Genomic DNA, 22,804 nt, shown 5'->3' on the forward strand with positions numbered 1-22,804 from the left:
AACTTGATCATAAACCCACAATTCATCGGTCTCAACAAACACACCGCAAAAGAAGATTACATCGAATAGATCTCCACGAGAGAGGGGGAGAACATTGTATTGAGATCCAAAAAGAGAGAAGAAGCCATCTAGCTAATAACTATGGACCCGAAGGTCTGAGGTAAACTACTCACACATCATCGGAGAGGCTATGGTGTTGATGTAGAAGCCCTCCGTGATCGATGCCCCCTCCGCCGGAGCTGCGGAACAGGCCCCAAGATGGGATCTCACGGGTACAGAAGGTTGTGGCGGTGGAATTAGGTTTTTGGCTCCGTATCTGGTAGTTTGGGGGTACGTAGGTATATATAGGAGGAAGAAGTACGTCGGTGGAGCAACGTGGGGCCCACGAGGGTGGAGGGCGCGCCAGGGGGTAGGTGCGCCCCCTACCTCGTGCCTTCCTGGTTGATGTCTTGACGTACGGTCCAAGTCCTCTGGATAACGTTCGTTCCGAAAATCACGTTCCCGAAGGTTTCATTCCGTTTGGACTCCGGCTGATATTCTTTTTCTGCGAAACTCTGAAATAGGCAAAAAACAGCAATTCTGGGCTGGGCCTCCGGTTAATAGGTTTAGACCAAAAATAATATAAAAGTGTATAATATAGCCCATGAATATGCAAAATAAAATAAAATATAGCATGGAACAATAAAAAATTATAGATACGTTGGAGACGTATCAATAGCTGGCCAAACGGGTCGTGCTAACTAGGCCAACCCGGTAGCACGCAGGCACGACACGACCCGTGCTAAACGAGCCAGGCCCAGCATGCGGCACGCCATGGGTCGTGCCTGGGCCTGGAGACTGGGCACGCGGGCCAGCACGACACGACTCGTTTATTTTTTGAATATATATGTCTTATATAAATACCTATAATACTCTAATATGTTCAATGTTTTTGTAATGCATGCGTATTTTATTAGTGCTTGGATCTGAGTAGTAGTAGTGTTATAGTGTAGTCTTTGTATATTTTTTATCCTTTTGTGATTCTAGAGCATGTTTTGTATTCTTTTACTTCTTTGAGATGAGAGTTTTTAATGATTTACATGTGCTAATAAAACTATAGATTTATCCCACATTAGTCTACCAATTTTTGTATTTTTCTTAATTTGTTTGGCCTTTTTTTCGCTGTTTTCAGAGGTATTACGAAGCAAAAAGAAAAAAAATCGCGCCAGGCGGGTCAGCGTGCCACAACGGGCCGGCGTGGCTGGGCGTGCCGCGTGCCGGCCCACATAGCCTACGTGCCGTGCCTGGGCTGCTAGCCTACCGGCCCGGCCTGGCCCGCCCGTTTGGCCAGGTATGCCGGCGAGCGGAGGCGAGGCCCCAAAAAAACCAAATAGACCGAATCCCCCCTCTCTCTCTCTGCTTCCTCTGTACCCTTTCCTCTCTCGCACGGCACCGAAGCTCACCTGCGGCAATCGGCACCGCTGGTCAGCAGTTGCAGCGCTCCCATGGAGTCGCCGCCGCGGCGTCCGCCGGAGAGGAGGTACCCTCTGCGGGAAAACAGGTCTGCGTCGAGAGTCCCGCCTCGACTGCCCCCTACCCGGTCCTCCTCGTCTTCGTCTTCAGCAGCACCAAGTCCCCCTCCGACGAGCTTCGCTCGAGCCCTTGCGTTTGCGCCACCACCGTCCTCGCCACCGGCTTCGAACCGTCACCGCGCCTCCTCATCGGCCGCATTGGACGCGGCAACGGGCGAGGCTGTTGGCCCCATCTCGTCCGAAGGTATCCCGATCCCGTCTTCGCCCTCTCCCCCCTCCCCCGCCTCCGCCTCCGTCCGCGCGCGCGCGCATGTGGTTCGCTGGCTCCCCCCTCTCGATGCGTGATCCGAAGACGCGAGACCTGATTTCGTCGCTAGGGTAGTGCAACGGCGCTTGCTGTTCAGACTGTTCCGTCTTTTTTTTTGCGGGGGCAGACTGTTCCGTTTTCCTTTGCTGTTCAGACTTGTTGCAGCAATACTTCTAGGGTTCCTGTGTGAACTACCTGCGGAATGCCAGATAGGGGATTCTGTAGAGAATGTAGCTTCCTGTTTGAACATTATCTTTATGTGGTGGTAACCATAGATTATGTCAATCAGCTGCCAGTTGATTAGTGTTAATATTTCAGGTACCACCGTTTCTGTATCAGATATCCCTCTGATGGTAAAGACCAAACATCACAAGAAAAAAGAGGTCAGCTAACTATGTTCCTCAAATTGATGTGCCCTACATTCGTGCAATGTTCGGTTTCATACTTTAGTACCATGAATATCCAACTACCCATACAGAAGTTACCTTGTCCGCGCAGACAATTATTTTGATTTGTTGCTTTTTTGGGTCAGAGTTATAATGTTTGATTATTCTTGTGTCTTTTAATTCTTATGTGAAAATACTAGCGATGATGAAATTAACTGGTATATACTTGCCCCTGCATAGGTTAAGGGGACTCATGAGCCAAGATTAAGATATTCGAGGTCAATGTGGGTGAAACTCCCTACTTACAACAGCATTTAATTTTTTGTTGGTTGCAATGAACTTCGCACACGTATTATCATACCATTCTGTTCTAACTTCATAGTTGGTACATTTATCATCAGCTTACGTTATATTTATGTGCTGGCTACCAGTTGAGTTTGTGTTAATATCTCTTGTATCACCGTTTTTTTCCAGATAACATCCAGGAGGGCAGAGAAAAGGGGGTCAGTCGAGTTGCTGGGATCGGATCAAATCACGGTGAGTGAAACTGCTTTGCTTACAACAATTCCACTGGTAATAGAAAAACACACACCATATCATAGAGAAGAGAGTCCGTTGTTCTCTTTGTGGAGAAAGCATGGAAGGGATTTTCTTGTTAGTAGGTTATGTTTCCCTACGTATACTGTGTACATTAAATTGTTCTTGGGAAGTACTTCGTGCATATATTTTTGGATTTTCGTGCTCTTCCTCCGTTGATTGACACTTGCTTACTTTGATCTTCTATAATTTGGTAGATAGGATACTCTTTGAACACCATTGGCCTTCCTGTAAAGTGTTATTAAGTTTGGATTTTCTGTGTGGCATGTGAAAGTTGTAAAATACATTGTTGAATACCTTACATGGTGAGAGTAGTGTGATTTGGATTTTTATGATTACACTGTCTCTTGCTCTATGTGAGCACATTATTTGTGTATACACTATAATTTGTGTTGGCTGCAATGTACTCAGCTATTGATACACTCTTCTACCTTGCAGCAGCTGTTGAAGAGCATGGACACTTTATCAGAATTAATACAAAAGGAGCTCAGTGATGCCTTGAATACACATGGAGTATCCGATGGTGAGAAAAGGAAGATCTTCACTGATCTTGTGAACAAATGGAACAGCATTCTTAAGGAGGCAGTCTCTACTGAGAGGGGTCGTTGCAAAATTTTGATCAACAAAATCCAAGAGCTAATTGACAAGTACATGCCACTCTGCCTTGTTCTTGGAGAACCAGAAAAAGTATCAGATATTCAGGTATTTGGGGGTTAACCTCGATTTTTTGTGTGAATGCACATATGTCTGATCTGATTTTTTTTGTTTGTAGTTGACTGCTAGCCTAAAACAGATCGAAAGCCTTCTAATATCTGCTGTGCCTGAATTGGAGGAGCTGAAAAGGCAAAGATTCATGAAAGTAAGTGACAGTTTAGTTTTTCCACATGTACAATTAACTAGCAGTGTGAACCATTCTTACTATGGCATGCATTTGAGTTTGCCCTTTTCTGCCAAATAACAGTATTTATCTTCTCATGAATTTGATCCTAGCAAAAGCAAGCTTTCAATTCTACTTTGTTCTTCCTTTGAATCTTGTTTGGATCTTTCTCCCAAATAGCAGTATCTATCTTCTAAGCAGGAAAACTGCTCCACCACTCATACAGCCGTAACCAAACAAACCAACCAGCACCACCCACTCACGCTCCTGCCCTGTCACTCTCTCCCTTCTGTCTCCCCAGAAGTCAGAAAAACTGCAGCGGCTCACACCCCCACAACGTCGCGTGTTTTGTCTGTGTTTTGAGTGCGTGGAGTTGGGTCTGGTAGATTTCTCCGATTGTTTTAGCATCATCCTTTTGGAGGTGGAAGGAGGGAAGGGTGAGGTGAACGTACCAACTCCCCTTTATAATAGTAAAGAAAATGACAATCACTGTTAGTGGATTGACATTGACTGAAAAGAAAATCACTAGTCCTTGCTTAAACATAGATAGTTAAAGTGGGGGTTCTAAAAATGTCATACACTTGTATGTTTGCACTTGACAAGTTAGTAAACTTTCAAACATCGTGGTTCATTTGCTTCTTTAGTTGGTATAGTCTATGTCTCCGCTCATTGCTGGAATTGTGAGATGTAAACTTGTTTGGGGTAAGGCTATATTTAGTGATGTAATTGTAATTTCAAGACATGAATGGGTGTATACCCGGAAGATAGTGGGATGTTCTCGCTGGGCAGTAAATTGGGGGTGTGGTTAATTGGAAATGTTGAATCTGGCAATTAAATTTTCCAGCCATACCCGTAATATTTGTATCTCACTACTTGTTTTGCATCTCCATTGCTCTACCAAAGATTTAACTTATTGTACTTTGGGAATTGTATTTCATTGGTGCGACCTAAGCTAAGAAATGCTTATTGCTGAAATTGTGAGAAATGATACTTATTGTACTTGTGGAATTGTAGCTTCAAGACTTACAAGGAAGATTGATAGATCTGTGGGACGATTTGGGAGTTACCATCCAAAAACAGAGGCCTTACTCTTTTATGATCTGCAACTGCGCTGCAAAAGTAGATGAAGTGGTTGAAGAGAACGCCTTATCTGCTGAATTACTAGAAAAGGTTAGTATCACCTCACAAAACCTATTTTCTCTGGTCTACAAAAAATTATGTGATGGCAAATTAGGCCTTCTCAAGGTATGATATCAGCAATCCCTGCTTATCATGTGGCACATAATGACTTTTAACATACTGTTGGCACTCTCGCTACGCTGAGTACTTGTCATCTTTGCACACAAACCTCCTTTCAAAATATCGCTTCACCCACCTGTGTCTGATGTTGTACAGCAGAGTCATGTATGGATGAGTTTTAAGGTTCTACTTATCTAGAAGAATCATCCATGCAGTCTCTCGTCTGTTGTAAGCATATATGGTTTAGTGGAATTCTGCACGGAATCTAACATTTGAATTTTCGTGTAGGTCGAGTGCGAGGTAGCGAGGCTGGAATTGCTGTTGAAGAAATCACTTACAGAGAAGGCTGGAGATATTTCTACAGAGGCTGAAAGTATACGCAATGATGCAACAAAGCGTGAAGGTAAATTGCTAGAATATGAAAAAACTGGGGGGAGGGTTGAGGTGTTTAGTAGTACTATTAATCATGATTATAAACCCAAAGATTCATCTTTTTCATGCAATTCCATAGATTCACTGTTTGTGTTGCGCGAACAAAGCACTATCTTACTTATAACCAAGTCTCCAGCTCGAACACACACATACACACAAAAAATTAGCATCACTGCCCACGGTGTTTTCTGTTTTCTGGGAGGTGTAGATCCGACTGAAACTACACACCATGATCAGGCAAGCTTGCCTCTAGACACTGCTGATGTTCAACTCAATCCATGGTATGGTAATAGGTTTCTAAGTATAACCACCTTAGCATGTGGTGGCGTGCAAGTCTGTAAAAACTTTAGAAAGTACACTAGTGTCAAAAACGCTCTTATATTATGGGACGGGGGGAGTAACTCCCATGTGCATGCCTACAACCAGTTTGCATAAATGCTGAATTAACACTGTTTTATGCAGGGCTAGCTGATGCACCTAAACTGAGAGAGGAAGTCTGCGCCTGGGAAGAAGAGCAGGGCAAAAGATTTTTCCGTGATGCTAATCGCTTGAAAGGAAAACTGTGCACTGAAGCAGTGGGCCGCCCACATTTGTCCGCAGGGACTTCCCATGCGGCAGGTATTCGAGTTACTCCTGTACCTAACGCTTCGGTTATCAGAGTCATCTTTTCTTATGTATTTTGGTCTGAAAGGTGCTGCTGCTGCCGCCGCTGAGGCGGACTCGTCGAGCTCACCTTCCGATCACTCCAGCAAGGATCCCGACTTTGATCCATCCGATGACTCTGAGCAAGAAGTCCAGTCTCGCGCTTGAATCTGCCCCCCCCCCCCCCCCCCCCCCCCCCGCAACCATGTCTTGATTGGAGTCATGATTACGACATGTTCCTCTGTTGTGTTGATGTACGAACTACATGTAGATATAACAACAAAGCGCGGCGGTGACAAACCTGTTGGTGAGAAAACTAGAGGCTGTACGGACCAAAGGATGGCCTTAAACAACACACTCGTTACGTTTTCCTTTGTGTTTTTTTAGTGGAGTGTCTGGCCATGTTTGGATCACTGCCTGCGGCTGCCGAGCCACACATGGGGCGTGCCTTCCAGCCACTCCAAACCATTTCTCCCTACGTTCCAAAATGAATAAGGCGCGCATGCATTCTAAATTTCAACTTTGACTCAAACTCTAAATTAGACGAGCCAAATATAGATTATATCTGATAAAAATTATACCACTGAATTTGTATTGAAACTAAGTTTTTTGTATAATTTTGTAGTCACCAAAAAATATATACTATTGATCAAAGTTGACTTTTAGGATGCGTGCACACCTTATTCAATGGAATGTGGAAGTATAAGCTTATCCCAGAGTGGCGGCCGATTCGTTCGTGGCATGCCGCAGTTTAGCGTGGCAACTTGAGGATCCAGTCCAAACACGCCTTTGTGTTATGGGACTTTTCATTTGTATCCTTAACTTGAATCCACTACTTAGAGTTACTTCTAATTTCGGAGCATGTTCAAATTTGTCCCATTGCCGTCAAAATCTGGACGTTTGCTGGACATTTTGCCCCTAACACCACGTGTCACTTATGGGTGGGGCCCACTCATCAAAAATATAAGCAACTACTGTTTTTGGTCGTTGTCATCGTCATTTTTATAGAAAACTCCTTGACTTTTATGAAAATAAACACGCAGTCCAGTAAATCTATATCTATAACAATATAAAAAGATCCAAACCATCTCGACCGTCAAATCATGTTATCTAGCGGTTTAAATCGCTTCAATGTTGAGCACCAAACACGTTTAACGCTCTAATTACCCATCATTGCCATTGGCTATAAACACGTTTTGACTCAATGCTATCCTATGAAATCTGCCATGTAATTATTATCCTGTCATTTCCGTGAAAAAAATGATTGATATCTTACCAAATACCAATGTGCAACAAATATATCTGCCTAATATAACGTGCAACTAATATCCTATCTAATATAAATATATCTACCTAATATACCAATCTGCCATGTAATTTTTCGTCGCTTGAAAGAAAAAACACCCCCGAATCGAGCGACCGCATCTCCCACCCCATCTCGATGCGCCGCCTCGCCGCCGCCGGCCCGCATCCTCCGCCACGCCATCCTCCGCCGCGCCGTGCTGCCGTCCTCCCCGCACCCGGCCTGCCTCCTGTCCGCCGCGCCATCCTCCCTGCGCCATCCGGGTCCTCCGCGCGCGGTTCGCCGACGCCGAGGCCCAGGCCGCCGCGCTCCGGGCCTGCACCGGTCGGCTCGAGCACGCGCCGCCGACCGCGACGGGCTGCTCAACACGCTCCTCGCTGCCATGGGCAACGGCCGAGAGGAGGAGGAGGACACGCAGGAGGCAGGGCAGCGTCAGAATCGCGCGCGTTGGATCCGGCCGATGGTTACGGCGACACGGACGCGGAGGCTCTGGCCGCGGTCGCCGCGCTCTATGCCCCGCCCCTGCTCGCCGAGCCCTGCCTCTCCGGATCTCCAGCCATGTATGCTGCCGGGGACCCTGCAGGTCCAAGCTCGTCGGCGAGGGGGAGCGCAGACAGCAGCCTAGCCCGTCAGTAACATGGCAGTAGGCCTCTTCTCCCCTTCCCAGTTTACAGCAGCGTGCCACACTTTCTCAGGCTCCTGTCCCCGTCGTCAGCACACCGATTCAGAGGTAGAGGCTGACTTGCAGCTCGTGGACACAGAGGAGGAAGCCTAAGATCAATCTCAAAAGCTGTTATCACTGTTCTCAGCCAGCGATGCATAGGGGAATTGTTTGCTCATCTATGTGTTAAAATCTGGACCTTTTCATCAACGACTTCAACAAGGACGAGATCAAGCTGCATCTGCGCTGCTCTGTCCACCACAACAATTTTGGAATGCATTAACTTTTATCTGCCCAGGTTGAATCCTTCATTCCTCATTCTCATCCTTATTTCTTGATGTTGGGCAAGACACTCTAGATGAGTTGCTAACTTCAAAAGGCTTCAGTTCTAACTAGAAGAAATTTCCCTTAGGAATATTTTATCAGTTCAACTGGTGTTACAATAAAAGCAAGAAAGTGATGCAAGTTCTTTGGGATATATGCACCGGAAAATATATGAACACTGTTGGCCCAAAATCACAGGGCCCACTAAATTGTTGTCCATTTGGCCTCATGATTTTAATGATAATTGTTCTACCATGAAATCTTTCTTCCGCTAGCATTTCAACAGTACTGTGTGCTGTAGCCATATACATCTGAATCATTGGATAATAAGAGTTTCCTCCTATGCCATGCATCCGGTGTAGCGCTCCAGTGAGAAATAATCAATGGTGTACTTATCCCCTTTACATGTTCTTTATTGACATTTTTTACATTGAATTCTAAGCTAAGTGCTTAGTCTTTTGTTACTTGCAGGCAGGAACATGAGCATGCATTTCTGGGAGTTCGCAAGAAGGCGTTGACCCCCTTATATATATTGCTGCTCTCTGCCAGAAACCAAATAAATAACACTTCATGATGCTGCTCACTGATCGATACTAAATATATGGCTTGTTCTCGAGGATTGTTATCACTTTTTGATTCATATGGAATTTGAGGATATGGATGACACTGGTTTGTTTCTCTTTCACTAATAAAATTCTGTCCACCATTAGCTTACGGGCAATGCTCCAGATCCACATGAACATGCCTGAGTAAATGCTCTTTATGGTTCCATGTTCTTATGTAATAAGACTTGATGTGTTTTATCTTCCAATAATTCAGACACGGGCCTTCCAACTTGATACAAGCTACTGACAAGAGTTAGAGGGTCAGGTTTGATATTATTATTTGTTGTATGACTATTTGTTCTCATTATGGCACACCTTATTTATCTTTTATTAGTTATTACATAGTTTGTCTATATTACTCGAAACATAATTATACTGCGTACATTTAGTGGATACTGTTGAGTAAAAACAAAATTCGAACTTCAAATTACATACTGGATTTAGATTGTTTCCTTAGAAACGAAGAGTTCTTTTTTTGATGAAAATGCCAGATTGGCTTTTCATTCATGAAGAAGGGGTGTAGTACAAAGTGTTTCTCAAAAATACAGGGTAGTACAGCTGCATACGAACTGTATGCAGGAAACATACAGTGGAACAGAACTGAAGCATCTCTAATCTGGCTCCCTTGGTTTTTGAATCAGCTGGTTAAAACCCAAGATATCTTTTGCGGTTCCCAGTAGTTGTTTACTAGAGGTATCCATGATCCTTTAGAAATTAGAAGTGTTAGCAAAACAAAGTGGAACTGAACTGAAGCTATTTCCATTAGTATTGTCTACGTCTCCTTGACCTTTCATGGGAATCTGATGTAACCATCCTGCAACCTGCAATACTATAGATGATATGCAGAGAAGATTTCAATATTACTTATTACTGCCTTAGTACCATGCCGTTCTTCTCTACATAAATCATTTATAAAGCTGTAGGAGGAGCTCAGCTTACATATCTGAATATCCAACCAATTGCCTTACCACTAATTAGTTGCCACACTGCAACTACTGACAGTGGATACTGACATCTTATTCTCTTGGTAGAGTTCAAAACAACATGAATCAAGCTGATGAAATTCAGTTGTATTTTTTTCTTTTCCGACCATGTAGTTTTTTAAACTGCTCTGAAGGTCCTTTCATATGTAATTAAGCTCACACGCAAACGTCCTTGTACGTACTATAGAATCATATGCTGACAATATTGAACTTTTCTGTTGTAGTAAGAATATCAAGCGTTGTTTTGTCATTGGTGTTTCAGTTTGTCGGTTACAGGTATATCATTCCAATATTCATACTATAGGAGTTGTTGTCAGGGAGTGCGAGAGGGGCAGCAGAGTGGCCAGTGAGGGGAGCACCATCACGGGAGATGTGTTCATACAACGCAACGTCGAGGAGATGTCGACGACCTCCGTGGATGAGCGGTGGTTGTGAGAGTTTTCCGAGGAAGGCCCACTCGATCATGGAGTGGCTATCGCTGCAGAAGGCGACGCTAGCAACAGAGGCAGCCATCCATTTGTGCCACCATCAATAACAACGTTGTAACAAGCATGGCTCTGCACTGGTGAGTAGAACTCTTCCTCCAAATCAAATCCAACTATTGGATTAAGATGTTCTAAAATTTGTTGCCTCACTGCCTCATCTGTGTCCATATCTCTGTTGGGAATTTGCAGGTTGCTGAAGCAGTAGAGTGGCTTATGTCATGTAGGCAACTGGTGGCTACAAGGATCCGTATGTAAACATGGTGTGTGAAATTTGTGCTACACAGGAATGGAATTGCCAATTTACAAAATATAATATGCATGTTTGGTTGATGATTACTTGGGGTAGCCGAATAAAACTTGGAACCAGTATAACTTCAGTGTGGCTATGAAAATTTTAGATGGAGTTAGTGGTTTGTTACCTATTGGAGTAACAAATTCCAGTTACCCAGTAGAAAGCAAGGTGAATTGGAAATCAATTATCAAATCTCCTTTATAGGCTTTTGCTAAAGAGAGAAACTGAGAGATACTAATATCCTGGTTTCATTGAAGCTTATTTGTCGTCTTGAATCCCGATTTGGACAAGAACTCCCCCATGATCCTTGAATCCCTGTAAAGCAGCATTGTGCATTGCTATTGGATGACGCCGTGGATTGTGGGCGTAGAGTGGAGGTTGCATCACATGCTCAACGTTGTGTCAAAGGACTTGCATAGCCCACAGGGATGTGGTGGTGTTCATAGTGGATGGGCATGTCATAAGTTTTTCTCCCGTTGCAACGCACAGGCATATTTTCTACTAGTATATAAAAAAACCCTTTCTCTCACCCTCTCTCTCCCCTCTTCACTTCCGCTCCCCCAAATGCTCCATTCCTAGCTATTGGTGCCGTCCCTGTGACTGTGAGGTTCGCCTCGTCCGCTGGGCATGGACATCCCGTGCTTCCCTGGACATGCTTTATTGTGTGGGTGCTCCAGAGGCTCCCGCGAGCAAGCTTCTGCGCATGTGCGCACGCCTTCCCGCCTCTGCAGCTTGCTCGAGGCGCATCGCCGCTGTTCCCGAGCTCACGCCGGAGTGTAAGCTCCGGTTGTGAGGCTGACTGTGGCCCATACTGTTTGCATAATTAGGATCAGCGCTAATGAAACTATATGAGGTAAACGTAGCTAAGCAGTGGACCCCCACACTTAATTAACACAATGTATTTACATTCTAAAATAAACAAGTCACTAAAAAGTTTTTTTTTGTTTTTTCTAGTTTGGCCCCACATGTTAGTGTGTGAGAGAGAGGGCGTGGGAGTAAGAGTTTTTTTTTCATTTTTTAGAGTGGGTCCCACCTGTAAGTGACATGTGGAGTCAGGGAAAAAATGTCCAACAAACATCCAGATAGCGGTCAAAGCCCTTTGACTAGACGGTAACGACACGAAAGGTTATTTCTATAAGTGCATTTAACGGCAGAGGGACAAGTTTGAGCATGCTTCGAAATTAGGGTTAAATCTGAGTAATGGAGAGTTAGGGACACAAATGTAAAAGTCCCTTGTGTTATTAGAGTATCTACAACCGGATGGGGCAGATCCGCCCCTCCCCCTCCCCCCACCCCCCCGACACCAATGTCGCTCCTCATTTGTATTTCCAGACAATCGCACTTCCCATATGCCAACCCTTATATCCATGCATGTCCATCATATAACACAAATTAATCATCAATTGGACAAAACAAAATAAGCCATAATTGTTTTGAGCAAACACAGCGGGGAAGGTCCCCACAGTAACTCGCTAATATTTTTGAATAATACATTTTTTTATTAATTTTCAAAATATTACGTCTATTTTTTATTTTCAAAAAATAATACATAGTCGGCCATCTGTTGGCCGACTGGACCTTATCGTCCTACAGGAAGCCGACATGGCGGCTATAGGGAGGCCGATTGGGCTCCTACCTCCTGTCGGCCGCTGGTCTTAGCTTGCTAATTGGCTTACCGCAGGCCGACTGGGACTAATTGTCCTACTGTAGGCCGACTGGAGCTAATTGGCTTCCCGTCTGCATCGTCGAAGGGCAAGAGTTCTTCATCGTCGAAGGGCAAGAGTTCCGTATCGTCGAAGGGCAAGAGTTCTACATCGACGAAGGATGGCGATGATGATTTCATGTAGTTTTTAAGCTGTATGTTGTAAGTTCAGTCCTACCTACCGTTTAATTCAGATGTAGTTGTATCCAGTTGTTTGTACTATCTTATTGTAAGAAATTATGTTCTATCTAAATATGATGTTGTAGTTTGGATAACAGAGTACTAAAATAGAGTAGGCTTATGTCTCATACATAAGTACATAGTCATTTGTCTCATACATAGAATAGATATAAGTCTCATACATAAGTAGATAGTCATGTCTCTACTGATAGAGAGAAGCGTCACTGACGACGTTTGCCATGGCGCTGAGGCGGTGCTTGAGGCGTCGATCATCCAAACCTGTGGGGTGGCCTAATGTTATGAGGAGGAATCTTAGACCTGTCCTGCTCATACTGTGTATCCTATGTGGGTTCTGGTGGTTGAGTTGAATACATGTCCATCCACTGTGTGTGCTGCGACATGTAATCCTGTATGTTCTCCTCGGCCTACAGGAAGCCAATTAGCTCCAGTTGGCCTACAGTAGGACAATTAGTCCCAGTCGGCCTGCGGTAAGCCAATTAGCTCTAGTCGGCCTACAGGTAGCCGACAGGAGCTAAAACCAGCGGCCGACATGAGGTAGGAGCCCGAGCCCAATCGGCCTCCCTATAGTCACCAGGGCGCCTATCGGCTTCCTGTAGGACGACAAGGTCCAGTCAGCCAACAAAAGGCCGACTATGTATTATTTTTAAAAAATAAAAAATCGACGTAATATTTTTGAAAATTAATAAAAATGTATTATTTAAAAAAATCAGCCTGTAACTCTATTTTCACTAATATGGTGAGAGAGTTACAAAAGGCTATAAAAAGATATGATCAAGGAAGACAAATCTACAAGTAATCTAGTCATGTCAACATCCCTTCTTTCAAGCTAGGTTTTGCCTTTTTGATGATCATATCAAAATGTTCCTTAAAGCTTGAGACACAAAAAGCCATGCTCTTTACTTTGTGATCAAAGATGTTGTTGTTTCTATGTTTCCATAGGCTCCAGCAACCTACAATTAAGCATTCCTTGAAACAATTGACATTATTCTGCCTCTTTCCATCCATGAGCATATTTATGAGTTCATAATCTGTGTTCCATTGCAAACCAATGGTTAGCAAAAAATACTGACTGAAATCACAACCGAAGAATAAATGGAGCAAGTGTTCGTTAGGCTCATCATCACATAGCACACATCTGCTTGTCTCGATGTAGAAGTTTTTCCTCCTAAGTAGGTCTCGGGTGTTCAGTCTCTCCTGTAGTAATAGCTAGAAGAAAAAATTCTGCTTGGCCAAAGTGCATGATTTCCATATCCATTGGAATGGTTTTGGGGCATCAGTAGGATTTCCAATATATTCTAAGTATATTCTTTGGTTGGAATATTTAGTTCCACCCCAATAAAACTGCCAGGAATCATGAGAGTCCTGATTGGCTCTGTTATTAATCAATATCCTTAGGTTATTGCTTTGTTGGAAAACAACGGAAGATATTTGCAGGTGGAACATCTCATATAAACTCCTATAATCTAGGTTACTCGCATAGGCAAGAGTAATGTGTGTATTTTTTGCATATGAGAATAACTGGGGCATCATGTTGACCAAGGGTTCTGAAGGAAATATTCCCTAAAGGCAATAATAAAGTTGTTATTTATATTTCCTTATATCATGATAAATGTTTATTATTCATGCTAGAATTGTATTAACCGGAAACTTGATACATGTGTGAATACATAGATAAAACACAGTGTCCCTAGTATGCCTCTACTAGACTAGCTCGTTAATCAAAGATGGTTAAGTTTCCTGACCATAGACATGTGTTGTCATTTGATGAACGGGATCACATCATTAGGAGAATGATGTGATGGACAAGACCCATCCGTTAGCTTAACATAATGATCGTTAAGTTTTATTGCTATTGCTTTCTTCATGACTTATACATATTCCTTTGACTATGAGATTATGTAACTCCCGAATACCGGAGGAAAACCTTGTGTGCTATCAAACGTCACAACGTAACCGGGTGATTATAAAGATGCTCTACAGGTGTCTCCAAAGGTGTTTGCTGAGTTGGCATAGATCAAGATTAGGATTTGTCACTCCGTGTATCGGAGAGGTATCTCTGGGCCCTCTCGGTAATACACATCATGATAAGCCTTGCAAGCAATGTGACTAATGAGTTAGTTGCAGGATGATGTATTACGGAACGAGTAAAGAGACTTGCCAGTAACGAGATTGAACTAGGTATGAAGATACCGACGATCGAATCTCGGGCAAGTAACATACCGATGACAAAAGGAATGACGTATGTTGTCATTGCGGTTTGACCGATAAAGATCTTCGTAGAATATGTAGGAACCAATATGCGCATCCAGGTTCCGCTGTTGGTTATTGACCGGAGATATGTCTCGTTCATGTCTACATAGTTCTCGAACTCGTAGGGTCCGCACACTTAACATTCGATGACGATTTGTATTATGAGTTATGTGTTTTGGTGACCGAAGATTGTTCGGAGTCCCGGATGAGATCACGGACATGACGAGGAGTCTCAAAATGGTGGAGAGGTAAAGATTGATATATTGGACGATAGTATTCGGACACCGGAAGTGTTTCGAAATGTATCAGGTACATATCGGAGTAAGGGGGTGGGGGGTTACCGAAACCCCCCGGGGGAAAGATATGGGCCATAGGAGGGAGGCAAGGCAGCCCACAAGGGGTGGCGCGTGCCCCCCATGGGGAGTCCTAATTGGACTAGGGGAGGGGGCGCGGCCCCCCTTTCCTTCTCCTCCTCCCTCTCCTTCATCCTTTCCCCTTCCGGTAAAAGGAAGGGGGGGGAGGGGCGAATTGGACTAGGAGGCCAAGTGGGACTCCTCCCACTTGGCGCACCCCTAGGCCGGACTCCTCCCTCTCCCTCCTTTATATACGAGGGCGGGGGGGGGGGGACCTCTAAGGCACATCAATTGTTCTTAGCCGTGTGCGGTGCCCCCTCCACCGTTTACTCCTCCGGTCATATTGTCATAGTGCTTAGGCGAAGCCCTGCGCGGGTCACTTCACCATCACCGTCACCACGCCGTCGTGCTGACGAAACTCTCCCTCGACACTTTGCTGGATCAAGAGTCCGAGGGACGTCATCGAGCTGAACGTGTGTAGAACTCGGAGGTGCCGTACGTTCGGTACTTGGTCGGTTGAATCGAGAAGACGTTCGACTGCATCAACCGCGTTAAATTAACGCTTCCGCTTTCGGTCTACGAGGGTACGTGGACACACTCTCCCCCTCTCGTTGCTATGCATCTCCTAGATAGATCTTGCGTGAGTGTAGGAAAATTTTGAAATTGCATGCTACGTTCCCCAACAGTGGCATCCGAGCCACGTCTATGCGTAGATGATATGCACGAGTAGAAAACAAAGAGTTGTGGGCGATGATAGTCATACTGCTTACCACCAACGTATTATTTTATTCGGCGGTATTGTTGGATGAATCGGCCCGGACCAACCTTACATGACCACGTTCATGAGACCGGTTCCACCGGCAGACATGCAACTTGTTTTGCATAAAGGTGGCTGGCGGGTGTCTGTTCTCCAACTTTAGTTGAATCGAATTTGACTACAACCGGTCCTTGTTGAAGGTTAAAACAACAAACTTGATGAAACATCGTTGTGGTTTTGATGCGTAGGTAAGAACGGTTCTTACTAGATGTAACGCCCCGAGACCGACGCTCCAGAAGACTTCCATGTATTTCGTTGTCGCCGTGTGATTTATTTATTTGTTGCATTCATCATTGCATCATCCGCATTGCATCCGCATGTTTTCTCAAAACTCTTAGTTCGTTCGTAGTTGCCGCGTCTCTCCGTTGTCCGTTCCGAGACCAACCGGGTTTTTCGAGTCCCTCTTGTCTGGCCGCTTAATCTCTTTGCTTAGTGCTCAAACCCCTCGCTTGCTCGTCCGAAACTTCCCCGAACTCGATCCGGGCGGTCATGACCAGTGCGTCCGGATCATCCCCAAACATTCCTACGAGCAGAGCAGAGTAGCTTCGCTTGTCCCGCACGAGCGCCTTGACCCTGCCTCGCTCGCGTTGACCGCGCCTCCAGCGCGCCAGGCCGCTGCCCAGCAGCGCCCCAAGCCCTCTGGTGAGAAGCCCAGATCCAGTGCCCCGCCTTACACTAATGGGCCAGCCAGTTTCAGCCCGTGGACGTTTTTTTCCAGTTCTGGACGATTTGCTAATTATCCAGAGTTTTACTGTTTTACTGAAAAGTCCCTCTAGATCATGCATATAATAACTCCACAACCATGCATCATATTAAAATGTCTTAAATATGTAAAATGCTCAGAAATTTGTGTAGTTTAATAATATGCCGCTTTCATCCATGTTTAAAATGTTTAAATGTGCTGTTTGAATTAATTTGCATAAATAGCATGTTAAAATGAATTATTTCATAACTAATTAACCGTAGCTCCAAATTAAATGTTCTTTAGATGTAAATGGGGTAGAAAAATGCCTAGTTTAACATGGTGCACCTATCTTGCATGTTTAACGACAATAAAATATGCTTTAGGACAGAACAGCACCAAATCTAAAATATGGACATGAGGATTTCCAGAGTTGTTGTTTGTTGTTCCGGCCTCATTTAAACTTGCCTAAATAGTTAGTTTACTTATGCTTCACCTCTTGCCATGTTTAACAACATTTAATATTGTTGGGTACATAACCGAGAGAGAACTAAATGAGTCATGTGGTGTTTCATCAATATGCAAGTCGTTGCATATTGAGCTCCACTTAATTTGTAGTGTTGTTTGTTGCACTTTGCCATGCCATGCTCATTAAATCGGACATGCATCATACTTGATTGTGCATCATGCCATGATTATGCTTGGTTGTTTACCATGTTGTTTGCTTCTTTCCGGTTTGCTTCTCTTGTTAGCTTCGGTTTCATTCCGGAGTTGTGAGGATTCGTTCGACTACGTCCGTTTGTCTTCTTCATGGGCTCGTTCTTCTTCCTTGCGGGATCTCAGGCAAGATGACCATACCCTCGAAATCACTTCTATCTTTGCTTGCTAGTTGTTCGCTCTATTGCTATGCCGCGCTACCTACCACTTGCTATATCATGCCTCCCATATTGCCATGTCAAGCCTCTAACCATCCTTTCCTAGCAAATCGTTGTTTGGCTAAGTTACCGCTTTTGCTCAGCCCTTCGTATAGCGTTGCTAGTTGCAGGTGAAGCTGAATTTTGTTCCATGTTGGAACATGGATATGTTGGGATATCACAATATCTCTTATTTTAATTAATGCACCTATATACTTGGTAAAGGGTGGAAGGCTCGGCCTTATGCCTGGTGTTTTGTTCCACTCTTGCCGCCCTAGTTTCTGTCATACCGGTGTTATGTTCCTTGATTTTGTGTTCCTTACGCGGTTGGGTGTTATGGGAACCCCTTGACAGTTCGCTTTGAATAAAACTCCTCCAGCAAGGCCCAACCTTGGTTTTACATTTGCCTACCTAAGCCTTTTTCCCTTGGGTTTTCGTGAGCCCGAGGGTCATCTTTATTACCCCCCCGGGCCAGTGCTCCTCTGAGTGTTGGTCCGAACTAGAGTCCTTTGCAGCGCCTCCTCGGGAAAACTTGAGGTCTGGTTTTAGTTGTACGGAGTGCTCATCCGGTGTGCCTTGAGAACGAGATACGTGCGACTCCTATCGGGATTTGTCGGCACATCGGGCGGCTTTGCTGGTCTTGTTTTACCATTGTTGAAATGTCTTGTAACCGGGATTCCGAGACTGATCGGGTCTTCCCGGGAGAAGGAATATCCTTCGTTGACCATGAGAGCTTGTGATGGGCTAAGTTGGGACACCCCTGCAGGGTTTAAACTTTCGAGAGCCGTGCCCGCGGTTATGTGGCAGATGGGAATTTGTTAATGTCCGGTTGTAGAGAACTTGACATTTGACTTAATTAAAATGCATCAACCGCGTGTGTAGCCGTGATGGTCTCTTTTTGGCGGAGTCCGGGAAGTGAACACGGTCTTGTGTTATGTATGAACGTAAGTAGCTTCAGGATCACTTCTAGCTTCTTGACTGTCGGTGTCAAAACCGGCGGATCTCGGGTAGGGGGTCCCGAACTGTGCGTCTAGGATCGATGGTAACAGGAGATGGGGGACACGATGTTTACCCAGGTTCGGGCCCTCTCTATGGAGGTAATACCCTACTTCCTGCTTGATTGATCTTGATGAATATGAGTGTTACAAGAGTTGATCTACCTCGAGATCATATGTTGTGGTCTAAGCCCTAGAGGTATGATGAGTAATGTCATAATGATCTAGCATATATCATCTATATATCGACTAGCCTGGCCTCGGCTTATGTAATGCACCAGAGGCCTAGGTTTACAGGAGTCCTAGCCGAATACGCCGGTGGAGAGGAGTCCTTGTCTTGATCACCAAGTCTTGTGGAATCTTCCTTGTACATGTCATCGGCAGTCCGAACTGGCCCATAAGTATTCGGCCCTGGGGTCCTCGGCCCAATCCAACTGATCGGGAGACGACGTGGTGAGTACCCCTACTCCAGGACACCGTCAGTAGCCCCCTGAACCGGTCTTCAAGTTGGGGACGCTCCTCGATTCTTCCGAACTGTTCTTCATCTTCGGTCATCGGTCTTGAAAACTGGTTCAACAAATCCTCTCATCTTCAGTCATGAGGATCGCCGAAGTGAATCCGGAAAGTTTACACGTCGGGTATCCGAGGAGCCCTTTTAAGTTCTCAGCCTTTATCAATGCCTTGTTATATTTTACGCCACACCTCGGGTTTGAAGTGTTTCCCGTGCGGCGGTGTCTTCTCACATCCGAGCTCCAACGCCGGACTGTATTCGAGGTATCTTTCGCAACCGAGCACACACGCCGGACTGCTTCCGAGCTCCAACGCCGGATTGTATCCAAGCCCCCACGCCAGACTATGTCCAAGCTCCAACACCGGACCGTATCCGAGCTCCAACGCCGGACTATATCCGAGGTGTCATAGAACACCCCGGTTCAAAAAAGTTGAAGGAGTTTAGCCGAGCTTAATGCCGGAAATGCCCTCTATGGAGCCAGCCATTCAAATCCGAGCTTTATGCCGGACTACCTCCAAGGTGGTGCACCACCTCGGGCTTGGGCTGATTGTTTACGGATTTTATTTCCGATGCGTGTAAATTTATTCGCTGTCAACATGTATAACTAGTAGCCCTCAAGGTGTGTGTCGGTCTAAAACCCGAGATGCACCTGAAGGAAAACATGAAACCGCTGATCCTAGTAGCCCCTGAGACTCAGGTCGATGCGCGAAATCGGCCTGAGGATCAACTCCTAGCTCGGTAGCACACGTAGGAATAGAAACGCAGTGTAATATATTAGAGATAATAGTGATCGGCGAACGGGCCCTTGAGAGAGGGTCTTTGAAAAGTTGCCGTAATATATTTAGCTTGACGCCGGATAGGTCCAAATGGTACCTATTGTTATCCGAAGATACGTTTGCCCATAGTTCGGTCAAGCCGAACACTTGGCAGTTGGAATTTTCTGCATTGAAATAGGCAATGCAGTAGCCCCCGAGACACTGGTCGGGTGGCAACACCGGAGCAGGGGATCGATGTGTCCCTTTTAATATTTATAAATAATGAGCACGAAGCCCAGCAGCCCCCGAGCCTTATTATGGGCACAGGTGGCCGAATTAAGGATCGATATCCATTTGAATTTTTTTTTGCTTGTGTGTAACACAAACTTCTCGGAAAGAGAATGAATATCTCATAAAGGAGTTAGAGCTAACAAAAGCTGAGCTCGCCAAGGTAGGCCTCAAGGGGCTCAAAAGAAAGGAAACTAATGCCAATAAGGAACTATGGGAGCGTTATGTCAGCTGCTCGGGCGTCTCAAAGAGACTGTGCTATTGACTCTTTAAAAGATTGGCGGAGAAAAAATTGATTTTTGCTCACCATTTATGTGTAATGATTCTATGTACCCAAGTACTTTACATCATTAATGCACGGATCCACATTGTACAAAACTTTGTTGACCGACCATCGGCTTCAACCTCTTCGGCCAGTAGCCGAGGAGTGTTTTCCTACTTTATATAGCCGTGATAAGGGCGAAGATTTATGGAAAACAAGGCAATCCGGCCATACGGTTTTATAAACAAAGGTACGCAGAGAGATATGTTATATTACTTTTTAACGTAAGAAACATCTTCCAAAGAAAATAGTCCCGCTATCGGTTCCTTTCTTTGGGTTGTTATGCCGACCATGATCATGAAACCTCACCTCCGATCAATGCGGGAGGAAAATATTGAGGATTTAGTTAGGGGAAAGTTCCCGAACTCTATGGTATTAATAAACCAAAATTTTCACTTCCGTCGTTGCCGACCAATGTGATCCTTTAAGATTGCTAGCTTTCGGCTTCACCCAGTCTGAGGTACTTACTCGGATGACCCGGTAGTAACAATCGCAGAGGTGCTCCCTTTACCACCTAGCCGAACAATCGGGAACGTAGGGGTAAGCACAGGAGCCAGGCAACCCAGCTTGGCCAAAATCTTAAGTCAAATTGATGCATATTTATGGCTTTATAACGATAATTACAGAAGGCAGCGCTTGTATACTGAATACAAATACTGGTGATATATGTTTATTTTATGTATAATGATTGTATGTACCGAAGTACTTATATCATATCTGTGTTCGCCCGAACTTTAAACGCGTCTTAACCGACCGTCGGCTTCTCCCTCTTCGGTCAAGGGCCGAAGAGTGTTATGTACTCCACCTGTCGAGTATATCGGCAGTGTTTCCGATAACCAGGCAACCAGGCCATAAGGCTGTAACAGACAAAGCGCGCTCAGGGAACTTATGCTATATTACAGACGAAGTGTAAGAAGCATCTTCGAAGAAAATAGTACCCCCACCGATACCTTTCTTCGGTGCTCATTATTACTATGAGACTTGTGCAATAGATTTTTTGTACTCATGAGTTCCGTTGTGTGCCGACCATGATTGAAAACAATAAGAGCGCTAGCTTTCGGCTTCACCCAGTCTGAGGTCAGAGCTCGGATGACCCGGTCGTGACAATCGCAGAGGTGCTCCCTTTACTCCCTAGGCGAACAATCGGGAGCGTAGGGGTAAGCACAGGAGCCAGGCAACCCAGCTTGCGGAACACTTAAGTCAATATGGTGCATATTGTGGCGTAATACACAAACAAGGAACGAAGCCGTACAAGTATAATCATATGCAAGAGGAAAAGCTTCATGAAGGAAGCCCCCAAGTAAACAGGGTATTTGAATTTGTGCGTCACAAACAAAGTTTTGACAAGGAAGTATGACGCTTGGTCGAACCGAAAAAAATTAAAACCGAAAGTTTTTGAGCTTGAAAGCGACTTAGCTTGTTAATGTGTTTGGTATTGATGACGCGGTCCAAGCTTGATGCGGGACAAAGTTCCATCCCCAAGCCGGTCCCAAGGTGGCGGAGCGAAGAACTCGGCACTCCGAAGTGGTGGCATAGCACGGCCAAAGCGGGCCGGCAGAGTGACGCTGAAGCCCCCGGTGCGGGTTAATGAAGTGTTGACGAAGCCTCCCGTCCAGCCGAGGAGACAGCACTGCCCAACTCGATTCATTTACCTGTGCACAAAAAATAGTGCAAACCGGAGATAATGGTAATAATGATGAATAAAATTGTTGCATAATAAATAATTTATGCAAAGTCAGTAATAAAAGAAGTATGGCCTGTGCGCCGAACACTCGGTGAGGTAGAGCTCTCTCGGTGATGCCGAAGTCCCCGAGGCAACCGAACACGTCGGTATGGCAACACGACAAACAAGGTGATCACGCAAGCCGATTTATGCCAATTTGAGACAGCGGCGTTGGCTTGCCGAAGCGACCGCGTAACGCAGTCGAAGTCGATCACCTACACGCATAAAATAGTGCAGTCCAAAAAGAATAATATATATGAAATCCTTGCGTAATTGCTTTTCGCAAAAATAATTTATTTAAAGAGATGTGGCCTGGCGCCGAAGTCAATGTTGATGCAGAGCGTCGGCGTGACGCGATGAAAGCGTGGCAAAAGCCCGAATTCACATGCCGGTCCGAGTTCCGGATTCGGCGTTTGCCGGACTATATACGGAAACTGACCGTACCACCGCGTGACCGTCGATAATGCGGCCGCCATTTGACAGGCCTGCGTAGAGATGATGGAACAAACCAGAGTAATAATTCTTTGGGGAGAATAAACCCAAACAAGCAAAAATTACTGGGATAAATAGCACCTGGTTTATTTATTGTAGCAATCCGAAGAAAGGTGACTCCCAAAATTGGGACTCAATCCGCACACCCATTGCCT

General features: G+C 45.0%; 1 protein-coding gene and 1 long non-coding RNA gene across 3 annotated transcripts; both read left to right on the forward strand.

Annotated features, from left to right (window-relative positions):
- The first annotated feature begins 1,375 nt into the window (after positions 1-1,375).
- LOC123174374 (65-kDa microtubule-associated protein 3) lies at positions 1,376-6,362 on the forward strand. 2 transcript variants are annotated; one of them, XM_044590044.1, is made up of 9 exons: positions 1,376-1,755; positions 2,137-2,201; positions 2,679-2,741; positions 3,240-3,503; positions 3,574-3,660; positions 4,693-4,848; positions 5,206-5,320; positions 5,812-5,967; positions 6,041-6,362. In XM_044590044.1, the coding sequence occupies exons 1-9, from the start codon at positions 1,485-1,487 to the stop codon at positions 6,157-6,159; spliced, it is 1,296 nt and encodes a 431-aa protein (XP_044445979.1). In that variant the 5' UTR covers positions 1,376-1,484; the 3' UTR covers positions 6,160-6,362. The 2 variants fall into 2 exon arrangements, with proteins under 2 accessions (XP_044445979.1, XP_044445980.1); XM_044590045.1 differs by having other exon boundaries at positions 3,243-3,503.
- A 1,018-nt stretch (positions 6,363-7,380) lies between these two features.
- On the forward strand, positions 7,381-10,934 carry LOC123182826 (uncharacterized). The gene is made up of 3 exons (XR_006492328.1): positions 7,381-8,253; positions 8,751-10,432; positions 10,542-10,934. It is a non-coding gene; the product is annotated as an uncharacterized lncRNA (long non-coding RNA).
- The last annotated feature ends 11,870 nt before the right edge of the window (positions 10,935-22,804 follow it).

This window comes from Triticum aestivum, chromosome 1D (assembly GCF_018294505.1).
Source record: "Triticum aestivum cultivar Chinese Spring chromosome 1D, IWGSC CS RefSeq v2.1, whole genome shotgun sequence".
In the NCBI taxonomy this organism is placed as follows: domain Eukaryota; kingdom Viridiplantae; phylum Streptophyta; class Magnoliopsida; order Poales; family Poaceae; genus Triticum; species Triticum aestivum.